Source organism: Diprion similis, chromosome 9 (assembly GCF_021155765.1).
Source record: "Diprion similis isolate iyDipSimi1 chromosome 9, iyDipSimi1.1, whole genome shotgun sequence".
Lineage (NCBI taxonomy): Eukaryota > Metazoa > Arthropoda > Insecta > Hymenoptera > Diprionidae > Diprion > Diprion similis.
Window position 1 is genome coordinate 573459 of NC_060113.1, and position 25944 is coordinate 599402.

The window sequence follows — 25944 nt, forward strand, 5'->3', positions numbered from 1 at the left end:
AAAATGGTATTATAGGGCGCGGTCAAGACGTGATCTAACAATATAGAATGTGTCAACTGCTCGGCGAGCCACGACGATATTCGGCACAGCCGACGACCCCACCCCTGCCCATTACGCTAGTAGTAAAACAACGTGAGATTACGTATAATCTGCAATGTGCGGCTGTCAAAACATTCCATTTACGCGATGTAAACACCGCTGGTAATCGATCGCCGATATAGAAGATAACTTGTAAAATTTTTGTCGATTTCATTTACAAATGGGGCGATGCTGCAATTTTTGTTTCTTTGACAATGAGAGAGTTACAAAGGTTTAGTCGTAGATAGGAAGAAAGATAATCTATCACGTCTTCCGTATCGTTGCTGAGTAATGATATGTATACACTTACTTTTGATTGAGATACTGTAGCGTCCAGTCTATTATTTCCCCGCTGATCTCAGCTTCCGTGAGATCGTACGAGCTGACTTTTACAGGTAATTGATCTTCGGGGTCGACCTGGGCGACAAAGTGTTCGAAAAACCGACGATACGCACCGAGGTAATCGCCTTCGCCGGAGTCTGTAGCCATTTTTCAATCTTCTATGTTAATATTTTACAGGTGGGTAAAGGAGAAACAATTGACAGACGACAGAGTGCCAAGCACACAAATTCCGGATTCACACTTTGAATTACGCGAACGACGTTTATGAACGCCCAGGGTGCTGAAGAATTGTCGTTTTCACTTCGTTTAGCCTTATCACTTAATATTTGATTTTCACATTCGATGTCTCGTGTAAGAAAAATATTCGTTGATATGCGATATTTGTACTTTGATTACGTCACTCAATCAACATGCCTAAACTGGATTCGTAGTTAAGGAACTGAACGGGTATGATTACACGCTATCGATATCATCAACGCCTACGGGGAAGGATCAAAAATTCAAAACACTTACAACACTTGTCTCTCTTTTTGTAAAACTCGCCTCTTCACGAGTCCGTCACAACGAAATGAAGTTCACTGCGATTTGCAAACGCGCCACCTATCGCTCACTTCAAGACGCACAGCTGCCAAACGAAAAACAGGAAACTTCTGTGACCGCTTGTGGCACACTTCCTCTTCTATTTTTACGTCGAATTCTAGATGCAGCTGATTCAATGCTTGAATACAAACTTGGCAACTTGCGAATACGCGCACCGTATTTCTAGAAATACTTCCAGCACTACACACATGAACGATAGAGACATGAAACTGTCATCACATCCCCCCCGCCGCCCAATCGCTTCGTCGTCTAAGAAACATTTAATTACAATTTTGACAATGACAGATCGACCGTACCGCCTCTGTTAAAACGTTTATTCTCATCAATTTTCAACATTATTTATTGCGCTAATTTGCGAGATAACTGACCCCGAAATTTCTTACTTGATTATTTGGTAGTGACGCGTTATACATACACGGTGATACTGTTGAAAATAGAATCATACGACTTCTAACTAGACTGAAATTTTCACTACACAGCGCTGAGTATGGATACAGCTGAGCTATGCTAATTGCCTGATGATTGAATTACCACGCCATCCATACATATTCGTCACAAGTTAATACTTGCTGCAACGCGACATTCTAGGTTAGGACGCTCTGAGTCCTCACATGATCAAAATCAGCTGTAGTGTGGCTGTGCCATAAACAATGCGTTTCGTGGACCGGTATTGGCTGCCACTCGTTCATGTTGAACAAGTTAATAGGCGTATCGCGTCGTTGGGTTTTCCATCCTTGTCTAATGCGTGAGATAAAGGAGGATAAGGCGGAAACGGAGAATGAACCGATGTCGGTTAGTCAGTAAACCATTCTGGCATTGTGGATGCCATACTTACCGGCGATTCTTCGAAATATCAGTACATTATCACTCAATTTTATAGATCGCTTTTTTTAGAAAGAATATCTCTACTGAATGATTCAGTGTTCTTGTCAGGAATATTTAATTTATTCAATAATTCCTAACAGTATATCAATTGTTTTAGAATATTTCACAGCAGTACAAAATTTGTTCAGCATTTTCAAAATCGAGATATCGAACCTGGGCTGACTGGCGTGGTGTGGTTTTATTTTTAAAAAATTGTTAGTCTCTGACTTTGAGCTTTTCAAATTGTGCAATTGCAACATCTAATCGATAAGTGTATTTCGAAACGTAACACACTAAAGTGTGTTGGATTTTTTCTGTAAGTTCATCACTTTATCCTTGTTGATGAGATTGGTGGAAAAATATCGTCGCAGTGCCATGAATTTTGTAAAACATTTTGCAGCTAAACCATAATTGTTTCCCGATAAATCAGTTTTGTAGCATTATATTATACGTGTCAGTGTTTATATGAATTTTTATATTAGAATTACATTATCCAAGATCATGGTAAAAAGTATTTCATATTCAATTTTCATTGAAGTCCCAAGGTGTAAGAAAAAAACACAAGCACTTGGACGGCAAAAAAAAAACCCATACCTTGTGAATGAAGGGCTTGGCAGGTTATAGAATTCTGGAGAAGTAAGTCAACTTTAGCTCTTCTCTGTCTCATTGTGCAGTGCCGCAATCTCATGTCTGAACGGATTACAGCATCTGGACTGTTACTGTGTTCTGTCAGTTATGTGACAGACCTCTTCTATATGCAATGTTGAAATGTACAGTAGACAAGTACATTTAGCAATTGCTTCACCCTTTCTATTTGAATAAACCTGTAATAGGATAAATATTCTGGATAGTACTGAACAGTTTATTATAATGCAAGAAACTTATCCTCGCTTTTGAGTATTTTTTATGCCTCAAATAAAGGGATTGAATTTATTTACTCTACGAATTGCTACAAATCCTTCTACGATATCGAACATGAGTTTCCTTTTTCGATAACTGGTTTTGCATTGCCTTTCAACTCATCTGCCTTGATTTGGAGGTATGTATTCTCATTAATCTTATTTAACCATTCAGGTAAGGGTTTGTTCCAGCCATCAGGGGGTGCGTCTCGCTTCTTCCATGTAGTATTGGCGACATGTGGCCTCAGTCTGTCTGCTCTACGCTTTGTTTCACTTTCTACGAGTAATTGCTGCAGACAATGCAAACCAGTTACAGACTGAATTATAAGTTGCTTGTGAAATGCTTAAGACAATACTTATACCAATTTGAATATTTACAAATGCTGTTTCGTCCTGTAAGCTTGTCCACAGCTTGCAGTTTTTATGGTCAATCTTCCACTGGTTGCAATCAGCATATTCTCCATGGACGAAATACTGCTGGAATCTACCTCGAAAGCCTGCACACTCGGAAAACTCTTCATCGTAAATAAAGCAGGGTCTAATCTGTAATTAGTGTATATAATTTCTAAATAAATACAGAAATTCTGGCACTGAACAGTTATTTACGTAGCATTACTCTTCGATATGCGAATACTGAAATTCAGTGGCAAAAAATTGTTGCGCATAGACTTGGGGGGTTGGAATCGTGCAAACTTTCCAAGGGAACATCTCAGTGCAGACGAAACGGGCAAAGTGTATTTTACAGTTTAGTTTTCTCCAGAAAAACGAAATCATTTCCAACTTTGTAGCGATAGTGTTTGTGTGTTGGCTCGAAGAAGTTCGATAAATGATCAAAAACACCAAACATACAACGGATTCTCACTTATTTAGAGGTTATAATACGCCGCTACCTCAGATTTTCATGACTTTCATACTTTTACGTTAGTTTTTCGAACTTCTTTCAATTACCACACACGCATTGTGATAAACACAAAAATTTTCCAAGAGTTTAAACGATTTCTAAACTCTAGAGAAAATAAAATCGTAAAATACGATTTGCTACCTTCGTAGGCACTCCGACGACATCCCTTTAGTGATGATTCAATTGCTTCTTGATCCGTTAAAATATGTACCCTTGGGTAGTTTGTTACCTTTGGCCTCGTCAATTTAAAATACACGTTACGGACGAGGCCAAGGGTGCATAGATCAAAATTTGGAGCGAAATAAGTTACGGCAAATAATTCGACAAGGGTAAGTCATTCGCTTCGTACCATCCATTGATTTTCCAATATTTTCTCTTCTTTCTCTTCTGTCTTTTGTGTCTTTTGTGGCTCCGTCATGTTAGCCAGAAAAAATAATTATCAACAGAGATGGTATAAAGTGTAATTTTTATTTTTTTCTGACTCTGTGAGAAACGATCACTCACACATCGCAAGCATGGCACGTGTGCATTGTATAATAGCTAGGCTAATGATAGGCCATAAGGCCACGCTGATGTCGAGAACTTGAAACGCGTATTTTGAATCGACTAGGGAATTTCTCTTGTAAATCTAGCGTATCATTGGTTAATCGCTCTAATGGTCGAATGAATATGGCGTCTAGTATCTTAGGGATACTACTAAACAAGTTTGGTCTCCGTATCTTCGTACTTCATGTTCCACATATTTTGTCACAATTTACATTCCATTTGCAGGTGGGTGGACCAATGCGTTTTATTAACCTTTCAAAATAATAATGATTCTGTAGCTTTCATTATTAATTGAGTTCCGTATGACAGAGGCGTGCAACTATATTCCAAGACTTTCTAACCTCTGTCCGTAACTTGACGTCAACCATGATCGGATGAACGTGTAAATAGTACGCAAAACAAAAGCGGTTTTTTAAAGATTGGGAACAAAATATAATGATGTCACGATCCGTGAGAGCAGAGACACGAAGTCGTGCCAAAGATGATATCAAGCGGGTAATGCAAGTTGTCGACAAAGTGCGACATTGGTAAGTAAACAAATGATACAACAATAATAAACACTTTCTGACTTGTTAGTCTTATGCTTGCCTAAAGCCAATTTTGATACCGTAGGGAAAAGAAATGGGTCACCATAGGTGAAACGACGATGAAAATCTACAAATGGGTTCCTATATCTACACTTGAGCAGGTTAAATTTCAATCTCCTATTGGTTCTTTCATTCAATCCCAGATAGTGAAAATTGGTCTGCGCTAGTTGCACTGTTCTGCTAATATTATTATTTGGAAATAATGGCAAATGCTCACGCATATAATTATCGATTAGAAAATAATTGTAAAAGCTTGCATTTAACGATAGCATCGATGATATTCACCAGAGATTAGTAGCAATTCTTTATAGGCACAATGCTATAATAATTGCCATTAGTATTTACCGCTCAATACCGCTTAATGTAGCAATTTGCTCTTAATTCAGCTATCTGGGTTGTCGACTTTGGTCTTATTCTCCGTTTTTATCCATATCTAAAATTTTATCTCATTTTGTTGATGTAGAAAAAAAAAGGAAAAGTTATTGGTGACAAAGAGAACAGTTTAGCTAGAAAAGCTGGTATGGATTCCTCAAACTCAAATTTCGGTCTTGCGGAGGACTCTAATACCTGTAAGTCAGCAGTTCTCGATCTACCAACTTTAAAACCATTGACACGTATGAATAATATGACAGATTTTTTAAATAAACAGGTTTTTCAACCGTGAGTGACTCACAGGGACTGACAGATTTCTCCGCACATCTTGGTTTCTCCGAAGACTCAAATTCGCAGAACAGCGAGCCAACGCCTAAGAGATTGAAGACTGATTAAGTTTTATTCAGGTACACGATTATCAAATATTCAAGCAAAATTGACTTTGCATTAAGTTATATACTCTAACCTTTTAAAAGTGTGCAAAAAGTTTGTCCATTCTACCGCATACTTGTAAATCTCGGCAAGTGTTGTATTACTGAACGATAATAAAGGTTTGATCATAGGTGTTGGTATATGTCTTTACGATTTATAGTTCGACTAATATATCCTACTTTATCCTCTTAAGTTTTCTGTGAACGCTTGTTTAAGTGATGAAGTATTCCTCTTGTGGTTGATGATCATGGCAGAGATGAACCATTGATTACCAGGGCAAAGTTTTGCCGTCATACTGAAGGAAGGATCCGGTGTGACTTTTGTTGAGCGTTTGCAGAGTAGATAGAATTGCCTTTATACTGGTGTCAATGTCCATAGGTGCATTTTTTGTACCCATGTCAGTTTTCACCCAGCCGGGATGAAGACACGCCACAAGAATTCCGTCACTTTGTAAATCCACGCTCATCGACTTGGTTGCCGCATTCAGTGCAGACTAAAATGAAGTTAGATAATTTCTTGGGTATCAAAAATCCAATTTGAATAAATATCATGGTCAAAAAACTCATATTAGTTGCATACCTTACTACATCGGTATGCGTAATATCCACCCTGAGTATTTTCACCGATGCTGCCAAGAATCGAGGACATGTTTATGACTGCTGCACGTTCGAGGCTCAACTCTTCAGTCTCTTGATTCGAGGCTGCCTGTTTGAGGAGCGGCAAAAATGCCTGACAGAAAATATTGATTATTTATTAATCTTTCAATGATCATATAATAATTTTCTCCAATGCTTCAACTTTAATGACGATAGCATTGAAATAAGTATCAGAAACACCTAAGGGCAGTTGATTCTATGTACTTTCCCAAACAGACAATTCCAGCATTATAAATGGGACCAGAATCGAATGTACTTGAGTGAATACTATAATTGTAACTTAACCCAGGTAGCAAAATGTGTCGGTGGCTAATTGCTTTGACTGAAATTCACTCAAGATTAATCTATTCTATAGCTTTCGCACCTAAAATGTAAATGTTACTTACAAGCATGCTGCTGGTACTTTGCTGCAATATTTTAATATATATAAATTATTGCCACAGAAGAAGTGATTTACCTTCGTCAGTAGAATCGGAGCAACAGTATTAACCAGAAAGCATTCAGTCAGTTGTTCTTCTTTTACAAGTCCAAGACGAGTGAATTTAGTGGCAATCCCAGCGTTGTTCACCAAGACGTTCAAACCTGCATCTCCAACCTCCTTTGAGACCTCCTCCACCACCTTTTCATAGCTTTGTGTGTCCTTAACATCTGCGACAGTGACAATGAAAATTAATCGCGGAACTAATTAGTCACGCAACTATGCATTTATATGTCAACAGAAAAAGCAAATGCGTTTAGTTCTCTCTACTTTTGGACCTGATAGCGCGCTTCGTTCTATATGTATAATATCGAGTATCGATCACTCTCAAAGGTTCGGATAATAGAACAATAATAGTGTCAGATGAAACGATTCATATACTAAATGATAAAAAATATCAGAAACATGACGCATGTATTTTTATTAATTTTACACACATAACGTGTAGCTTTAACACACGTCACATTCTACCCATCTTCACATGCAAAGTTAAAAATTATAATATCGTTAATTTTGTTATCAGACTTTGAATGATTCTAGTACGATTTATTTTTTTCTAACAACTCGTTCAAATAGTCGATTTTCTACTATAGATTCAAAATAGTAAAGGTTTCTTGCGTCAATCGTGTATATTTACATTGGCATTTATCGAGCTTCATTGCTGGAGGATGCACCATACTCAATCATATATAAAGTATTAACAGTTGTTATCCTAACTGGCTCTAGAAGATGTAAACAACAATTTCATGTAAAGCATGCAGTTTACAATTAGAACGAAACGCTGTGGTCTTGATTTTGCAAACCCCCTCCCCCCCCCCCCCCCCGTGACATTGAATGAAACATTTTATTGCCAGGTGAATTTGCTTGAAATCATTCACGACCGGTACAACAAGATCTGGGTCAGGGTTCCGCTGTGTAGAGCACTTGTCACATATCGACTTTCCTGTACAAGCAACATTAATATTTGTTATTTTAGACCTGGGAAAAAGAGAACGGGTAACAAAGTGAAGGTGGGTGAAATGAATGCAACTCGAGCGTTATTCCCAGGAATAAGTAAACCAATCCAAAATATAAGAAGTAATTTTTCGGTAGAAAGGGTGTTCCGTCATCGTTACTACTCAATTATTTATCCGTGATTATACCGAGATAGTTACGAAAAATTTTCAAACAATCCGTAACACGTTGAAGATTCGTCATTTACAACGCTATCACGATAAGCTCGTGCGTTAAGCCGACTCTCGAGATATAAAGTATTACCGTAATTACTGCGGTTTTTGTTTGGCGATCGCGCGGAGTGACGGACGCTAATTGTTGCCGGTGCGAAAGGCCGTTGAATCTAACAATAAGAATATCGAGTATAATTTCTGCCGAGAGCAAGGATGAGTCAGCGCGGGACTAAGAAGAGATCTTGGGGATTTTGCCATAAGAAACCTGAGACTCTCGACGACGATTCGGGCGAGGAAAATACTCAAGCGACGTCCACGCCGACGGCGTTACCATCGCCAACGGAGGTGATAAAAGTAACAGATCTCAAATCGACGACAGAAAAATCAAACCCGAATCCAGAAGGTAGGCGTTCAGGGTTTTACGTCAACGGCGTTACTACGATTTGTATAATATTTACACGTTGTGGAATTACATGATCCTTTCATTCTTGAGACGGAAAAAAGTCGATCTTCTATGATCTAGATATAATTGTGTATTTGATTTTCATTTGAATTTCACCGTCAAGTGAAATTATTTTTCAATACAATTATACAACGCTTGAGCCAGATTTAATATTATTTGTTAAATACAACGACTTGAACTCCGTGGTTTCTTCGTATGAAAATTCCTGCGAGTATATCGTCGTGGTTTATTGTTCTTTACTCAACGATAAACCGCAGTTTTAACTTATGTACCACTCAGTGTTCTGTCGGACCCGTAATTCTTCCGTAAGTCAATCGTGATGTTAACATATCAATGAATCAGAGAATTGAACAAAACTTGATAAATTCTTGTCTAGATTCAATTAGGAAACGATAAGTCGATGACGTTAGGAATATTACAGGCATGTACTGATTAGACGTAACGTGATAAAATAATAGCTGAGTTATTGTAAGTAGACTGTTGAAGACGTGACGACTGCCTGTATCTGTATTTAACGCATTGCAACAATTCTCACGCTATAACGTCATGCAGGGCGGTTATACTCATAATACAATATGATAATAATGAATAATCAATTCTTGAAATATAGACAGCATTCGTCGTAATCGGTATCGATAACTGCTATATGTTGCAGTAATTTTAAGGTTTCATAATAATTTTATAAGAAAACCACAAAAAAAGAAAAAAAATGTGGACTCGTTGTTGGCTTGCTGTTTCCACTTTTCTTTCAATAACATGCATAATGTTTCGCAGAAAGTCATTTCTCTTTCTGCGTGTGTGTGTATTATTAATTTAATGTTGATTGTGAGGGATAAAGTTATAAATAGTTGCGAATCGTGAAATAAACGTTTTATGTAAGAAAATTATTACGAACGAAACTTTTAAAATTCTTTCTTCAAAACTTACGACTAAATTCGATTCATCAGACATTGAAAATGACTTAAAATTTTACCGAACACCGGTATGAAAATTTTGGAAATTTTCTGGAATTCGGTAATCCAAACAAACTTATGATTATTTCAAATACTCACCTAACTGCAGGATTTGGATATTTTTCCATTTTTCTGCCAATCCCTGTAATTCCTGAAAACAAAACAAGAATCAGCACAATGTACGACATTATTATTGCATTGAACGATCACATAAATTTTTTGCAAATTGTAAATTTGTGTAACGCGGGTCGCAATCGGACGCAATTTATCTTAAGCCTGGAACTATGATCTATCATTCATCTAATCGCTAGCCCAAGTATTTGCAACGACGAAAGTATACCGCACTATTCTAATTGCTCAATATTGCGCAAATTTCCAGGCTTTGCAATTATAGTTATGATTCAAACTTACGCTCCTGCTATTACCGCCGCAACACGGATGCAATGCATGTGTTACTATATTACGTGAAAGCAAAAGCGTAATTATTGAAAACCGTGACTAAAATGTAAAATTTAAATTTCGGAAGCTTTCTGCAATTCGATTTCGAACCATGTTGAAGTTAGTAACGTGTTAGCGTAACGATTCATTTTTGGAATTGTTTGAATTGCGGCAACACCGTAATAAAACAAAACATACTCATATTTCGAAATCTTCGTTCCTTTATTTTAAAAATGGCGATTTTTTCCCCGTGTTTTGTTACGATAACGTTACTAACTTCAATGAGATGATGAGATGATCTCTGTAATATCGCCCGATGGACACGCGGTCCTCTGGAGAGATGTTAAGAGTTACACTGACTGAAGCTCTAGTAAGATATACACGTAAATCCTTCCAGGCCTATCCATACATAATATTAGCTATAAAAGAAGTTTGTTTTACAAGTCTATTAATCGAGGACGCAATCTTCATTGAACATTACATTTCGATTTCGATATCGTCATCGTGACGTAAGCAAGGAGCAACAAGTTGGCGGGGAAGGCGGTTAATTCTTGGGGTATAACAATAGATGGCGGCATAGTCTATCTCGTCTGGGTAACATTAGTAGGATTTCATCGCTTCTAGCGTGCGGAACGCCACTGATCGTCTTTCATCAGGTGTCCGCGTGTTGCCGAACCTTCATTTTGACAATTCACGAGCGGCCGGAATCGTCGAAAAAATTATCCCAATTGATATTAGAATTTCCTTGTACAAAACCAAACAATGGCTCCCATTGGTGAGTAAGAGTTGCGTTTATTAACGTCACTAGGGCGTGTGTGGCTCCACGATTACGTAAATATAATAAAAAATCTGCAGGGCTAGTAGTAGTGATTTACCGAAGCTTTGTTAACCGTTCGACACGTCGCGAAAATCTTATCCGGCGGTTTCACCGACTCCACAAGATGTTTCACTAAACCAAAACCGAGTCCTCGGTTACAGCCCGTGATCAATATAGACCTCATGACGCGGTTAGAAGTGCCTTACAGTGATAAAAAAACACGACTCTTTTCATTCCCCGCGGTCCTCGTCGTGGAATCCGTACTTCACGGCCACTCGAAAGTGGAACGTTAGGAGGGGACGGATAGCACTGCCGGTCGGACTCCAAACGAATTATACTGCATATCCTTTCCATTGTGACGTCATCGAATTTTTAACTTATCGCCGGTCATTGCTTGTTGCGTATGGATGCATGTACATAATAAATACACACGTATATACCTGCGAGCGTAGTGCTGCCGCATTGCCATCACTGTCATCATGGCAACGTTAATGTTGTCCTTAACGTTCCTACCGCTTCGACACGCCCGATCGAAATTATTAGCTTTCCCTAAGTCACGAACCAACTGCTTCTTGATCGGTAAAAAATCGATCGCTTGCTACTCCAGTGAGTAAATTTATGATGTTCACTTTCAACTGTCTGCACCGCGTTGAACTCTACTTTTATTTAGCGATTTTAAAACATTTTTATTGTTTTATTTTGCAATTACGGGGTTTACCTAAGCTAGTTTCTTTTCATTGTAAATGATTTTACACACCTTTTTTTTCTCTGTATCCAGCCGGTCAATCCCCAATGTACGATTTGATCGTTATCGGCGGAGGTTCAGGCGGCTTAGCCGCTGCCAAGGAAGCTGTCGAACTTGGGGCTAAGGTTGCAGTATTGGACTTTGTCACTCCTTCACCCCAGGGTACTAAATGGGGTCTTGGTGGAACGTGCGTTAATGTTGGTTGTATTCCAAAAAAATTGATGCATCAGGCAGCTTTGCTTGGTGAAGCAGTTCATGTGAGTATAATTCAGTAGATTGAATAGATGATAAAATTTTCTGAGAAATTTTACCTCGTTGATCTAATGTGTTTTTGAAACTATTCTCAAGGCTATTCATAATTTGTTGTTGTCTTTAGAAGGTGGTGTTAGATGCCATGTTTATCTAACTTTCACATCATTACCATGTGTTTTTATTTACTGTGATTGCTCGTTCTTTCTTAGGAAGCTGTTGCTTATGGATGGCAAATACCGAATCCAAAAACTGTACAGAACGACTGGCATGCCTTGACGACTGCTGTGCAAAATCATGTCAAGTCAGTCAATTGGGTTACTCGTGTCGAACTACGAAACAAGTAAGTCAAAAAATTTTCAATATGAAAAAATAAAACACGGAATATTAGAATGTGTATTGAAACTTTCTTTGCCAACGGCAAATCTACTAACTTAAAGATGATCGTTGTTCGCTTGAAACCTTATTTCTTTTTTACGCTAAAAAGAATGTAATACTAATTTTTAGTATTTATGTTTCAGGAAAGTTGAATATATAAATGCTCTGGGTTATCTTAAAGATGCCAACACAGTTGTTGGAGTTATGAAAAATGGAGACGAGAAAGTCCTGAATGCAAAGAATATCTTGATCGCCGTCGGTGGTAGGCCGAGATACCCAGATATACCCGGAGCTTTGGAATACGCTATAACCAGTGATGATATTTTCAGTTTAGATAGGGCACCGGGCAAAACCTTAGTCGTCGGTGCTGGATGTATCCTTTTGAGAATTTTGACTGTCGTTCAATTTGAACAAAGTTGAGCCACATTTATCATTACCGGTTACTTTGAATTTGCTTCCGTCAAGCAATATTTATCCTTAGTCAAGACTTACAGATATTGGATTAGAATGTGCTGGATTTTTGAATGGACTGGGTTACGATGCAACAATTATGGTGCGCTCCATTGTACTGAGAGGATTTGACCAACAGATGGCAAATATCGTAGCAGAAGAAATGGAACAACGTGGTGTCCACTTCATTTACCAGGCTAAGCCCAAGGCTATCGAAAAACAGGATGACGGCCGTTTACTCGTCCATTGGGTGGATCGTGTAAGTGTTGCTAGACAACTTATCGTCCATGTGTTTAATGAGTCGCATTCCTCTGCAAGCTTGAATTTGGTGAACATACCAGTGAATAAATCCAGCTAATAAATGCTACTCATGATAACATTTGTTTATTTGAAACATTCAGTAGCTGGTGTTTCTTCTCCATACTATTGTTGATACGTATAGAATGATACCTACTATTACTTCAGGATGGAGCTCTACATCAAGATGCTTATGACACTGTACTTTTTGCCATTGGACGCCGAGCACTGACTCAAGAACTGAAACCTGAGAATGTTGGTCTTAAACTTGTCCCGGATTCTGGAAAAATTGACGCCGTCAATGAGCAGACCAACATCCCGAACATTTATGCTGTTGGCGATGTACTCCACGTACGTAAAATCTTGTATACACAATTGCCTAGAGATGAAAACATTCAAAGACTCTGACAAGATTTGCATTACGAATAATTTTCCGAAGGTGTTTTAATTACAGAATATGGTTTTCCGAGCTTAAATAATGTTGCTCTTTTTTTTTTGTTACAGAAAAAACCAGAACTTACCCCGGTCGCGATTCATGCTGGCCGACTCTTGGCTAGGAGGTTATTCGGTGGTGCTACTGAAAACATGGACTATACAAATGTTGCAACTACCGTCTTTAGCCCCCTTGAATATGGTTGTGTTGGACTTAGCGAAGAGCAAGCCATCGCCATACATGGGGACGACAATGTGGAGATCTACCATGCCTACTACAAGCCAACAGAATTTTTTGTACCCCAGAAGAATGTTACTCATTGTTACGTGAAAGTTGTCACTCTGCGAAATGACGACCAGCAAGTCATCGGAATGCACTTTGTTGGTCCCAATGCTGGCGAAGTTATTCAAGGCTTTGCTGCGGCTGTTAAGTAAGTCATTTTCCATTGAGCTGGATATCAAATTCACTTGAAACTAATATTATCAGCGATTAAAATTCCATTTGTGCTATAATTTATAGATGCAAATTGACTTTCCGAATACTCAAGTCCACCGTCGGGATTCACCCAACAACAGCTGAGGAATTCACGAGAATCAGTATCACAAAGCGATCTGGAATGGATCCGACGCCACAGAGTTGTTGCAGTTAGGGTAACATTAGCAAAGATAATTGAACTTCTGATACTGTTTCCGGTTGGCTCAGCATCATCTGATATTGACATTGTTACTCTGCCAAGCTGCGATAAGGAGAATAGTTATTAGCAAGATTACGATTGACACTTTCCTCTATCACTCGTTTAGATATTACCTTGCACAATGAGTTGTAAGGCTGCAAGCATGGATGTATCATACTCTGTAGCATCATATAAGATTCTTTATATAATGAAAGACATTTACGTCAGTGCAGGTATAAATGAAACGTACTTTCCACAGCAAACTGCTGTTATGCATTATTATGCATAGTAAAACGATGTTATTTTATGTCATGATTTATTCCGCCAAGTTTGTCAAATTTCAACATCAGTAGAATATGTGTAAGATTCAGGTATAGAGTGAGTTATTGGATCAAATTCTTAAAATTTTTTTTATTTTCATTGATTTACTTATCAAAAACTGGTGTCTGGGACAAAATAAAGTTTGAATAATTATTACAGCGTGGCATGTAAAATAAACAATATTCTACACAATATTCAATAAGTTATGCATTTGAAACTCAATAATAATTACACGGCTTTAACCTATAATCTTAGCTGATTGAAGGAACTTTATTTTTTTTTTTTTTATTGTGGCCTGTGTCAGAAATCGACCAGCATCACAAACAAGACCTTTGGTGATAAATTTTGATGCTCTTACCATGCTTACAGAGCTCGCTTTTTTTTTCGCGTATATTATTATTTATTTACCACCAAACAGTATCAAGTTTCTCCGGGCAGCCCATCCAGTATTGGGGAGCCGGAAGAGGGTAGCGATCGTCAGTCTTGATCAGAAGGTTATCGAATTTCCAAACCAACTTGTCCTTGAAGAAGTAAGTCTTGCCTGCGATTATAAAAACATTTATTAGACGAAAAGATTTAAATTGTTGATCAATGATGTTTACCGCAGTCCTTACCGTCGATCCATGTCATTGCGGCATCAATATGAGATGGAATTCCACGCCACCTTCTTATATTGTGAGGATATCCGGGATCCAATGTGCGGGATGTTGCATTAAATCTCCAGAATCGCTCACCTCTAGTATTGGGAATGCAGAAAGGATATTACTTGCTTCTTCAGTGTTAAATTCTAATCTCTATCAACTCTCGCTTACCTGTACAGGTAGACTTTTTTGTTTTTCCCCCAAACTTGCACAGCGTCTATCGCATCCACACCTTCATCGATACCGTAATCCGTTAGTGGTCTAGGACTGTTTTCAATGAAAGAGTATCCATCGTAAACCCAGTATTGTTTCCCTGCCACATAACATTTATTGAAAAATTACAGATCACGAAATACGGTTCTCAAACAGTTCAGAGGAGCGAAATTCTACTGACTTACCACTGAAAAGAATAATGCTGGCGTCATCTTCTCTTTGGTAAGCAGCATCAATTTTTTTAACATATTCCGGCAGTTGCCAGAATAACTGACGAAACTTGACAGGGTAACCATTTTGAATTATCCCTCGCTTGCTCAGCCGCCAAAGATACTGAAAATAAGATATCCTGTTAAGAAAATTACATTCTATATCTGGCATACTGCGCGGTTGACGAGCTCACCTCTCCTTTGAAAACAAAAAGTTCCGATCTAAAAACTGATATGGCGTCGAAATTGCCATCACAGATATCGGGAATGGTCGATTCAGGATACCCCGCTACTTCGTTGTAATCTTCAGATTGATGTCTCTGATGATCTTCCACTGTTTCATAATCGCCTTCGTAGGTCACTTGATAACTCCGTTCTGTTGTAGTTTTCCGAGGGGCAACTTTTGTGGTTTCGATTACCTCAACATCTTCCTCTGTCATGATATGCTCCGTGGTAGTGGTAATTGGCTCTGTTGCTGCGATGTGGTCACTTTCTAAATGTTGTGAAACTGAAATTGATACATATGGTTAATTACAAAGTTTACTACAACCGGATCTGGCAGTATGGCGAAGTATGTATGCCAACATCTGATCGTAAGACAGACTCCGAAAGTGTGCATTTGCCAAAACAACGTAGCTATGCATTAGAGATGCATTGCAAAAGTAGTAAATATATTTCAACCCAGGATATTGCAGGGTAAGCTTACTGTACAGCTGGTACAATCCCAGTATATCATCATAGTCGAGCTGTATGTCTGGGGTCGACCCCCTGTAGTAGGCGTACATGACAGAAGTAGGTACATACGAGTGAGCGAGGCCCAAACTATGACCAATTTCATGAACGGCGACACTGTAAAAGTCAGTTCCGTCTTCTGACGCCGCAGGCCTTACTCTCCACTGTTCGTCGTCGTCAAAGTGAAGATCTCCCCCCCAAGACCCCATCTCATCAGGGAAGAAGGCATGAGCCAGGACAATTCCAGGACCGTCAAAGGCGTATCTTGATCATTCGAACAATAAACGTGAGGGATTTTCGTTACAAGATCCAGGGTGAAGAAATAAATATGGAAGTAGAAAACAGTACGTGGACTATCCGTGTTATTTTTGTTACACGGATTGTACGGCAATATAAATGTATTAATCTCACCCATCTCCGTGTTCGCCTCTTCCAAACGCCAATATTATATCTGCACTCGGATCGTTTATTCGCTTAAAATTTAAACGCGAATATCCACTCCAAGCAGCAAAAGCTCTCGCAATTTCGTTACTGACAGCCTCTTCACCTAACTTCGGACTCCAGTTTGCTATACTGTAATCAAAAGTGCATTGAATTCATTTATTGGAAAAATATTAATTATCAACAATTACGTTTCTTGTTAATGTAATAATGCAATAAATCCCCAAGGAATCGCTATTTTGAAAAACGGTATGCGACTCACTAATAGGTGATGTCTCGTTTTCTCCATCCTCTAGATCCGACGGCGTATCGCTTACTTCGAGTGTTGACATTCCGATCAACATCGGGAATACCGCACCGTGGTGATTTCATCAACTTGAAATGCAAATAAATAATTACAACAAATTCACTTTCTGTAATCACCTTGGTTCTGATTTCAACGAAATGAGCAGTAGTTTTTATTTTATTAAAATTAATTTCAAATAATCGACACTCCTTATATATGTATTATAGTTACTTGTACTGTGCACAGTAGTTGTTTGTAATTATGAAAATCATTACCTGGAGCGTGTTATTATCGAATACTCCCGTTTGAGGTATGTTGCCGAATTTCTGAACAGTTTTTAATGCGTCAACCATCGAATCTTGGCTATATTGTGCTTCCGCTCTAGGAGACCCTTTGGGTAAGTACCCAAAGTTCTTCATAAACGTCAGCTGTCGCAAAAAATAAATTTCATTATTAGTTACCTTGCATCGAAGAAATGGGATGGATACACATAACAAGCAAGAGATTGGTGAGAGAAGAAAAAAAAAACGAGAATTACAAGTTGACAGTAAAGCAGAGAAGACGTGTTTAAATAGTCATAGCACATACGCTGCGATCAATTGGGCCCTGAAATTGAGTGAATCTGCTAATTATAAAAATGATTTACTAACTTAGTCTCGAAGTATAGTATCGCCGAGGAAGTGAACAGTGGAACCCCTTTTTAAAGATATCAAGAAGTGACAATAAAAAGTGATATCACCGCAATAAATGGAATAAAGCAAAATTAATAAATTCAGGCTGTCTGTATTGCTATGTTATAGTCTCCCTCTAAAATTGTTACTCATTCGTCTGAAATCAATAAAAGTAATGCGTTTACCAAAGAATGAAACAATAATTCTACACATTTAATTTTCTATAGGACCAAAGTGGGCGATATTAAGACTTGTACGAATGTATTATTTTTTTCATGAATCTTACTCACAATTTTCTGTATCAAACACGCTTATCGGCAAGAGCGGGCTGATATATCGACAAGGCGAGAGTGCAAGCGTTGCAAGTATGTCGTGTATACATGCATACATACATTTACTGTTAATGTTTGTACAGAGAATGTCAAAGAACTCTTAACTCGGAGGCACTCTTAACAGTAAATGAATATAAGTCAAGTTTAAAAATGTGTAAAAACGGACCGCTTGGCAAATGCTGAAATTTGCTCTATGCAGTCTAGTTTAAACATACCGCGTATGCTGGAGGCACTGCAAGTGCGTCTGTTGATTTTTGAATAAAAATCGGCGCCCCGCGAATCTGGACGGTGGTTGAAAGAATAAAGATGCAGAACATTTTGGTATAACGCAGCATCATGACGCTGCCCTCGTGGAAGCCCCCATGAACTTTATCACTGTATGACATCGTCGATTATTTACTCGACGTTTATTTCCACTGATTATAAAAATATTTCACTTCTTTTATTTCCGGATCATTAACAGCAGAGATGGATCGATCGTAAGTTAAGGTGTAATTTGAGTTTGCGGTAAGAAAAAAAAAATAGAAAAATGCCGATAACAATAAGACTGGAACACTATGCCACCACTTAAACCTTCTCCGAGCGATCTTGCTCGGAATTCAGAATTTCATTATATATATATATATTAGTTATTACACACATGAACCCGCGTCTATGATATGCAGTCTCAGCGGACGTGGAACTGCTCTCCGCGGATTGAAAAAGATAACTGAACAATATATATGACTAAGTATGTGCGAGAAGTAAAATGACCAGAATATGTATATATGTATAACGAGCTGTAGATCGAGAGTGGAACTATTCTTTCTACTGCGATGATTCTCGTATTAATATCGAACGAAATTGGGACGAAGTATATATATATAATTGTTGACACGCGGGGGTAAACAACCGAGTCATAATTGTGACTTCGTAAAAACCACCAGGGAATCCTTTTACTTTTTTAATGTGCATCTACACGCTGAACACATGTAAATGGTAAAAAGGTAAAATGTAAATAAATAATACCGGATTCCGTGTATCATACACGGATGAAAATTACCACATGACAAAGTGACTCAGATGCATTCGTCGAACCGACGGCACGAATTTTCCCGAAACCGTAGGAATATTGGCTAAACACAAAATAAATAAATATTGTACTGATATTATATGATGCTTTCGACCGTTCGCTTCAGAATGGTCCCTGACCCATCATTGATAAACTTCTTTCATACTATATGTAATGGTATGTATACAATATGCGCCAAACTATCGGAGTAATGGTATATTTGATAGTTCGGTTCGGGCTTATCATGATTTATCCACGGACAGTTTAAAAAATTCAAAACATATAGCTATGTTCTGTAAGCGTAATTTCAGTGTCATTTTTTATGATCAAATCATGTAATTGTGAATAATAGGAAAAAGTCGTATGATCGCAGTGAATAAGTCATGACGGTGAAAGCCGAAATATAAACAATCGGTGGCGGAAAACCTGAAGCTACAAGTTCAAAGAAATAAGAGATCGTCAGTGTGAACGTGGCTAATATTACTCAGCCCATAATTGGCATGCAGGATATAAACCGCAATTCTGCATTATTAGTCATTTCACGTTTTTTTTTCCTTTCCGCCTCTGCAATAAGTAAGAGGAAACTTCCTGTTCCTGTACATAAAGTTTCCTAGAACATAGAAAAATTGAAATTAGGAAATGAACAAGCGCGAGGATTTGTCATCGATTTTCTCCAACTCTTGGATTTCCTCCGGAACTCCAGTCGAGGATGAAGAGTATTTGAAAAGTGCTCGCTCACCTCGGCGCAGCTCACCTTCTGAGAACCCAAAACTCACACCCTTCGTAAGTATTATCGGTATATACCAACGAAATTAAATTAAAGTTCATAAACTTACCTGATATAACCTCGTACATGTACGATTTACATGAGGCTGAAGTTAGTAACGTTATTTTCATGATTAAAGTTTCGGAAAAACCGTTATTTCACAAGTGCAGCAATTTATAAAACTCAGCCATTCATAATAAGGCAAAACGTATTAATATTTTGAAAACTTAACTAATTCAAAGTCACTATAAATTTAAAAAATATTAATTTTTTGTTACGTCAACGTTACTAACTTTAATCTCCTGACAATTTTTAATACCTATAATGAATACAAGTATCTGTGATACCCTCGTGGTTTCATTTACAGAAGCTGCGACACTCTTACGGCATTAATCCACAAGTTCCACTCGTCAACTTAACATCCAAGGATCGAACTTTAATCGCTTATGCCTGCTCACATGCCGCTGCATTGTACGATTACACTTCGAGGGATATGCATCTTCTGCAAGGACACGTTAGAGACTTAATATATAATATTTGTAGTAATTATTAATGTATAATATTATATTAACCACAGTATTATGGGTGGATCGTATATTTTTTATGTTTATAATTTCAGCAAAATCACGTATCTATGATATCTACAGATACGGAAGGAAAGTGGTTACTGACTGCTGACTCCGGGAAGGATAACGTCGTTATCATTTGGGATACGGAAACAAGGTCATGGCTCAATGCTGCGAATTAATTGTTTGACCTCATTCGTCATCATTAATAATTTTTTCTTACATGATCATTTAGAGTGCCAATTTGTACTTTGTTCAATCCTCACGGCATGGAGGAACTACTTGCAGCTAAACTGAGTCCAAATGCAAAGTACATTGTGACCATAGGAAACGGGATCGAGATGAGGATAAAGTTCTGGTTATGGTCGTATGGTCGGGACGAATCTGACGGTATTAAGTGAAAATTTTTATCATAATACATAAATTGTTGGAAATTATGAATCAACATGACCCAATAAAGTATAAATATGAAATCAATGTTTCATAGCTACTGCCGTCTTAACTGGTCTGGGGAACGAAAGAGTGAAGGAAATTATTTTTAACTCTGAATTTTCCAATCATTTTCTACTTGGCTTGGAAAGTAATCTTGTATTTTTTACGTGGGTTAGTATTGCGTGATACCATGATTTAAAAAATTTGTATTCACATTTATTACAAACATTTACAAAGTTTCTTCGGCTCAGCGTCAACGAAAGCTCCATAAGAAGTTTATAACGGAAAAATAAATTTCTTACTGTAGGATAATCAAACGTTGGATTGGAAAATAGCGAAAATTAACGGCGATGTCGGGCGATTAGGACTCTTTAACGCTTCTACGTACATAACGAAAACTCATCAAGTCTGGACGGGTACTCGCAACGGTACGAAATCGAATTAATTGATCAAGAATTTCTTACCCTCGCTTAGGATTAATAACTTATTTCGTTTCGGTATTCTGATCTCTTGCATATTAAATTGCATTTTGGAAATTACTATGTAAGGATGTTTCTCAATATAAGCTCAATATTTTCTAGGACACATACTAGTTTGGAGTGATATTCGGTACAGAGAATATCTTAGTACTAAACGGAAACCAAGCAATTTCAAAACACATGTGAAATCTCTGCGTCTACAGTCGTGCGAAATAACGGCCATTACGAGCCACGAGAAGTAAAGTTATATCTGTTACAATAAGCTTTTTAACTTCTCCATTCGTGGAATCGATAATGGCTAAATTTTATCATCGAAACATCTTATATGTCATAACGTTTTGACTTATTTCCTGATTTTAGTATCGTAGTCGTCGGCAATGTTCTGGGCCACATCAAGTTCTACGACAATAAATTGAGGCTGATGTTTTGGTGTCAGAAATTTGCTCTCGATAGAATTACCGCAATCTCTTTCCATCTCAACTCTCGCCGGAAGGCTCCAATCCAAGTAACAAGCGAATCGTTCGGTAACTTTGCCAATTATACCTGTACAGAGAAAATCGAATTTTCTCATTTTCCAAGAATATTAATTACCGACTAGTTTGTCGATGCCTTTCAATTAATTAAGTGTGAATATTTCACTTGACTGAGGATTTATTTTTCGCAAGTGGCTTCCTCGACCAGTACTCTCGACCGTACTGAAAATTCCGAGGATGACGTTGATAACGAAGAAATGAATGGCGAGGCTTCAGACGATCAAAGTAGAGGGTCCGCCCTTGAAGAATTGCTGTTACCCAGGAAGTCGAAACACGGAATAGAGAAACGTGAAAAGTTCGCCAATCTCGACTCGAATGTTACAATATCCTGGGATTTGGCTCCACCAGTTAATCCGGACGAAGATGAAATCGTCTTTGACAACCATGTGATGAACCAAAAGCCCGAGAGAATACCCTCAGACTACACCTTGGAACGAACTCCGTTTATTATCGACGATTTTATCGTTTGTACGAAGAAGCTAACGAATCTGCACCACAATATATATATATACCTACCGCAGATCTTCACAGCTATAATTTAATGTTTTTTTTTCTCCAGTTACAGGCACATCCAGAATAGCTAGAGTAGAAACGTCTCGTCTGAAGTGTCACTACATTTCGCACCAGGCTGTGGCAGCCGTTACAGCTATTGATACGCACCCCGACAGGTTATTACTCTTTAATGATCCATGGATCGAACAACATTTTTCGGGACCAACTTCATTAATTGCCGTTCCAACGTAACGTGGAATGCGCTGTTGGCTACAGGAACATCCTAGCTACTGGCGACATGGCAGACCGTATCCATTTGTACGAATACAACAGCCATCATCTTCTGGTGTCCAAGCAAACTCCACCAATACCTTCTTTCGAAGATTTGATCGCTAATGATATCACGGGAAGGATAAGAAATTATGTAACATGTCTACAGAACCATCAAGAGTCATTGACTGGTGTCACAGCGTTGAGATTTTCACCAAACGGCAAGAATTACATCACATTATATACTCACTCTCAGATATGGTACACAGCTTTTGATTCTTTTCATTATACAATCTCCAGGACGGGAGCTGGCGTGTGGAATGCAGAGCGGTGTTTTGTGGATTCTAAATCCCAGTACCCTGGATCCAGAGGATGAATTGCCGTTCAAGCATTCATCGAAGTCGCTTCTTGATATCATTTACTCGGAAAAATCCGATTTCATGGCATACAGGGTACGTAGCATGCTTTCTATTGCATCCCTCCAGAAAATCCTTCAACCAATTATTCTTAATTCAAGGATGATAACATGACTGTTGGAGCGTTCCATTACGCGGCATCGAGCGCAGAGGCTGGCGCTGATCCATCAGTTTGGAATTTTCTGGGCAAACATCGTTCTCACTTTTTGCCAATTAGAGAAGTTCTATTCGGACCGCCATTGATCGGAGGATCGGTACCTCGTCTATTTACTCTCGCAGAGGACTGTAACTTTATTGAGTACGATTTGGAGAACAGGTGAAATTTCTTTTTACGCAAAGTTGCCGATATGTGAGCCACAATTTTACTCGATTAATTTTCATTGTTCGAACTTAGCGGACCATATCCAGAACCCGGTTTAAAGATCTTGAAGATAATCTGTATCGACAGTTCAGCCATTCCTCTTTGCATGGCTTGGTATCCAAAATTTGAAGTAGAGAGGTTCTTCGTATTTTCTAATACAGAGGTTTGTAATGTTTTATCAATTGCAAATAAAACAAGAGCATGTGCAAAGAATGTTGATTTTTAGCACAAATTCAAACTGTTAAACGACTGCACGAAACTGATTCAAGGAACGTATCTTGGTCCGTCTTCCGGGGCTCCAGTCACCAGGATAACAGTAAGAATTTGATAATCATTGTTTTAATGAAGGACACCATGACTTAAACCATTCTTTTACACGATCCGAATCCAGTTTTTACCAACGAGAAACATGCACAATCAGGCTTACATGGTGTTTGCTACCGATACTCAAATCGGGTTGCAGCTCCTTCCTTTCGACGGGAACCCCTTTACGGTCGTTGGAATTGTTGGTCACCCGCAAATGGTGAATTTTTCAAAAACATTAATCACATTCGTAGTTTACCATGACAATAAACATCCGTAACGTTATTTCAGATTACTCATATAACGCTCAGTCGTTGCGGTGAATTTCTCTTCACTCTTGGCTACCGAGATCCATGCGTTTTAATGTGGAAGATCAACCCGCGGTAATACGAGATGAAAACCTAATCATAATAACAATCTCACACAGCAACCAGGCTGGCAACTATTGTTAGAATATTATAAATATTTGAACCAAAAAATCTCTACCAATTTTAACTTATCTTGAAAAAAATATTCTGAAGATGTTTCGAACCAAATATTTTACAAACGCTTATTACGTGAAATATTTCTTTCGAAATATCTAGGTAATATTTCAAATGTAATGTTTGGCTAGAAATATTGGATTATGTTGGCAAAAAATATTTCATTAATGTACTTTATGAAACATTCTTAAGTATCTTTCGAATATTTGAAAATTTTGAAATGATTCTACAATACTACAAGCTACGGACTGCAGACATCGGACATTTCGAAAATATCTGTAGGATATCCCCAAAACTACGTTAAAAAAATGTCAGTCTCCTAATGAAATATTTTGCTGATAATACTGAAAACAAAATATTTTGTACGGTTTAGGAATACATGTCAATGAAATAGTTGAAGGTTTAAAAGTAATTTTGCAATACTGAATATCTTATTGCAGGGCTGTCGACATTATGGCTAAACTTGGTGGTTCTAGTCTTTCCCCGTTCTACTGTCTTATTGACGGAGGTCAAGACGGCTGGCTTCTGAATGAAATGCAGGATCTGTTTTATTATGCACAAATATTGCATCAAGGAGAGAATACAACAGCTACTCGCATCGTGTCGGATAAAGTATCAATAACGCAACTACCAAACCTGATGCGAGCTGTTGGATACTATCCTAGTACCTACGAAGTGAGTGATTCCGTTTGAAAATGGCTAAGAGCCGGAGTTTCCGGATTTACAAATCTTTTTGACACTCTGCTTGCTTATGACTTTCATCATTTTCGCGAACCGTCCGCATCAGCTGGAAGAGCTTATGACAGAAGTGGTTTCAAAGAATTACGCGAAAACTGGGCAGCTGGTTGACGAAATCACATTTGAAGATTTTGTCAAATTGTACGTAAACCATCGTCCTGTGTTCGGTACGTCTATGCAGGAGATAAAGAGAGCCTTTGCAGTGTTTGGAAAACCTGAAATGGAGGATAATCCAATCATTACCAGAGAACAGTTTATAGAGATTCTAACTGGGCATGGTTAGTCACATCATCATCTAATCAATCGGGGTAACTGACGTTTAAAAATATTTTCAAAGGAATAAGCTGCACTAATTTCGATTTAGGAGATCGCATGAGTGCTGAACAGGCATACAATGCCCTCAGTATCCTGATACCGGTGGAAGACGAATCTGAAAAAGATGCTGGAAATATTACCTTCTCGTTTTTACCCGCGGTAAACTTACTAAACAGTAACTCTCTATTGGCTAGTTTCATAGCTAATTATTAGCAGCTGAAGGCTTGACGTAAACAACCAGGAACAGACAAGAATACGACATCAATTCGATTGCTTATAGTAGTATATTATTTTATGGTACAGGATATATCTTACAAAGATTTTGCTGTGGAAATATTGGGCATCGAACCCACTCTGGAGATGAATATCATTCCATCAGCCAAGGATACTCCACACTGATACAATTCGACAAGACAAATATCTGTAAGTTACGTGTCATTATGCGGTTACATCTTTAAAATCTGCGACGTTCATAGATCTACTGCATGTTTCATCCACAAGTTTTTCACTCATCGTAAGGCTCAGCACTGAGCTTCAACAATCTGTGATTTTATCGTGAGATTTCGAAATTTGAACTTTCACCGACTACTTTTATAACATGAGATCATCTACTCACTATATGCATTGTATGTGTTATACAATCCCTGTAGAACTGTTGCACCTAATTATTTATTAAATACCGAGTTATTTGATACACGGTTTCAGCCATCTATCATCAATTACTTTCCAAATTTACGGAATGTTCGAAGGTCATTTATTAAAATTGATCAACTCATTGTTTCACCGTTCTCACGTCGAAATATGATTCAGCTTGTAATTTTTGCGTCCCTTGTCGAATTCCGGATCACCTAACTCGGAGAAATTATTAACGGAAAATTGATGTCTTATTTATGATCTGACTTTTTTTTTTTTTTTTTTTTGTTTTGCTATTTCTTACATGATAAATCCAAAATTGTCGTTCAACACGATAAGCCAAGTCAAGGTACGAGCAAGGTATTGAATATTACTACTATTCGCAAAGTATAAATCTTGGCCCCACTAGGAAAAATTATACGTATGTTTTACCATACCTAGTTG

The 25944-nt window shown here is 38.1% G+C and overlaps 7 protein-coding genes and 1 long non-coding RNA gene across 11 annotated transcripts in view; 4 read left to right on the forward strand and 4 right to left on the reverse strand.

Moving 5' to 3' along the window:
* Positions 1 to 1083, reverse strand: part of LOC124410584 (mucin-5AC-like) — a 42642-nt gene extending 41559 nt beyond the window's left edge. Inside the window, exon 1 of the mRNA XM_046889067.1 lies at positions 389 to 1083. Within this exon, the coding sequence (XP_046745023.1) occupies positions 389 to 567 (179 nt within the window). The 5' untranslated portion in view covers positions 568 to 1083. The remainder of the gene's footprint in view (positions 1 to 388) is intronic.
* Positions 1084 to 2791: 1708 nt separating this feature from the next.
* LOC124410578 (UPF0545 protein C22orf39 homolog) lies at positions 2792 to 4166 on the reverse strand. The gene is made up of 3 exons (XM_046889060.1): positions 4034 to 4166; positions 3162 to 3326; positions 2792 to 3073 (listed from the first exon to the last, which is right to left on the reverse strand). The coding sequence occupies exons 1-3, from the start codon at positions 4100 to 4102 to the stop codon at positions 2846 to 2848; spliced, it is 462 nt and encodes a 153-aa protein (XP_046745016.1). The 5' UTR covers positions 4103 to 4166; the 3' UTR covers positions 2792 to 2845.
* Positions 4167 to 4353: 187 nt separating this feature from the next.
* Positions 4354 to 5751, forward strand: LOC124410577 (B-cell CLL/lymphoma 7 protein family member A). Its single transcript, XM_046889059.1, is given in 6 exon segments — positions 4354 to 4380; positions 4383 to 4455; positions 4691 to 4757; positions 4843 to 4918; positions 5281 to 5386; positions 5467 to 5751. Coding segments are annotated over 6 exon segments (468 nt in total). The 3' UTR covers positions 5586 to 5751.
* LOC124410572 (C-factor) lies at positions 5483 to 10909 on the reverse strand. The gene is made up of 5 exons (XM_046889052.1): positions 10651 to 10909; positions 9437 to 9488; positions 6735 to 6925; positions 6201 to 6350; positions 5483 to 6114 (listed from the first exon to the last, which is right to left on the reverse strand). Exons 1-5 carry the CDS (start codon positions 10774 to 10776, stop codon positions 5890 to 5892), a joined length of 744 nt encoding a protein of 247 aa, XP_046745008.1. The 5' UTR covers positions 10777 to 10909; the 3' UTR covers positions 5483 to 5889.
* Positions 8096 to 14344, forward strand: LOC124410558 (thioredoxin reductase 1, mitochondrial). 3 transcript variants are annotated; one of them, XM_046889028.1, is made up of 8 exons: positions 8096 to 8323; positions 11373 to 11594; positions 11799 to 11929; positions 12108 to 12337; positions 12459 to 12673; positions 12880 to 13062; positions 13216 to 13574; positions 13664 to 14344. In XM_046889028.1, the coding sequence occupies exons 1-8, from the start codon at positions 8135 to 8137 to the stop codon at positions 13791 to 13793; spliced, it is 1659 nt and encodes a 552-aa protein (XP_046744984.1). In that variant the 5' UTR covers positions 8096 to 8134; the 3' UTR covers positions 13794 to 14344. The 3 variants fall into 3 exon arrangements, with proteins under 3 accessions (XP_046744984.1, XP_046744987.1, XP_046744985.1); XM_046889031.1 differs by lacking the exon at positions 8096 to 8323 and adding an exon at positions 10376 to 10549; XM_046889029.1 differs by lacking the exon at positions 8096 to 8323 and adding an exon at positions 10920 to 11198 and having other exon boundaries at positions 11374 to 11594.
* Positions 13940 to 19508, reverse strand: LOC124410561 (matrix metalloproteinase-2-like). 2 transcript variants are annotated; one of them, XM_046889037.1, is made up of 10 exons: positions 19454 to 19508; positions 16936 to 17088; positions 16637 to 16749; positions 16345 to 16506; positions 15908 to 16197; positions 15396 to 15709; positions 15178 to 15325; positions 14951 to 15092; positions 14753 to 14874; positions 13940 to 14679 (listed from the first exon to the last, which is right to left on the reverse strand). In XM_046889037.1, exons 2-10 carry the CDS (start codon positions 17077 to 17079, stop codon positions 14543 to 14545), a joined length of 1572 nt encoding a protein of 523 aa, XP_046744993.1. In that variant the 5' UTR covers positions 17080 to 17088; positions 19454 to 19508; the 3' UTR covers positions 13940 to 14542. The 2 variants fall into 2 exon arrangements, with proteins under 2 accessions (XP_046744993.1, XP_046744994.1); XM_046889038.1 differs by lacking the exon at positions 19454 to 19508 and adding an exon at positions 17879 to 18091.
* LOC124410586 lies at positions 15612 to 16772 on the forward strand. Its single transcript, XR_006929610.1, has 3 exons — positions 15612 to 15866; positions 16085 to 16247; positions 16671 to 16772. It is a non-coding gene; the product is annotated as an uncharacterized LOC124410586 (long non-coding RNA).
* On the forward strand, positions 19354 to 25266 carry LOC124410527 (cilia- and flagella-associated protein 251-like). The gene is made up of 19 exons (XM_046888977.1): positions 19354 to 19497; positions 19848 to 19994; positions 20100 to 20203; positions 20282 to 20436; positions 21060 to 21195; positions 21318 to 21481; positions 21623 to 21958; positions 22050 to 22158; positions 22259 to 22453; positions 22509 to 22704; positions 22770 to 22984; positions 23063 to 23192; positions 23256 to 23345; positions 23388 to 23552; positions 23624 to 23715; positions 24255 to 24489; positions 24602 to 24830; positions 24917 to 25026; positions 25171 to 25266. Exons 1-19 carry the CDS (start codon positions 19354 to 19356, stop codon positions 25264 to 25266), a joined length of 3048 nt encoding a protein of 1015 aa, XP_046744933.1.
* The last annotated feature ends 678 nt before the right edge of the window (positions 25267 to 25944 follow it).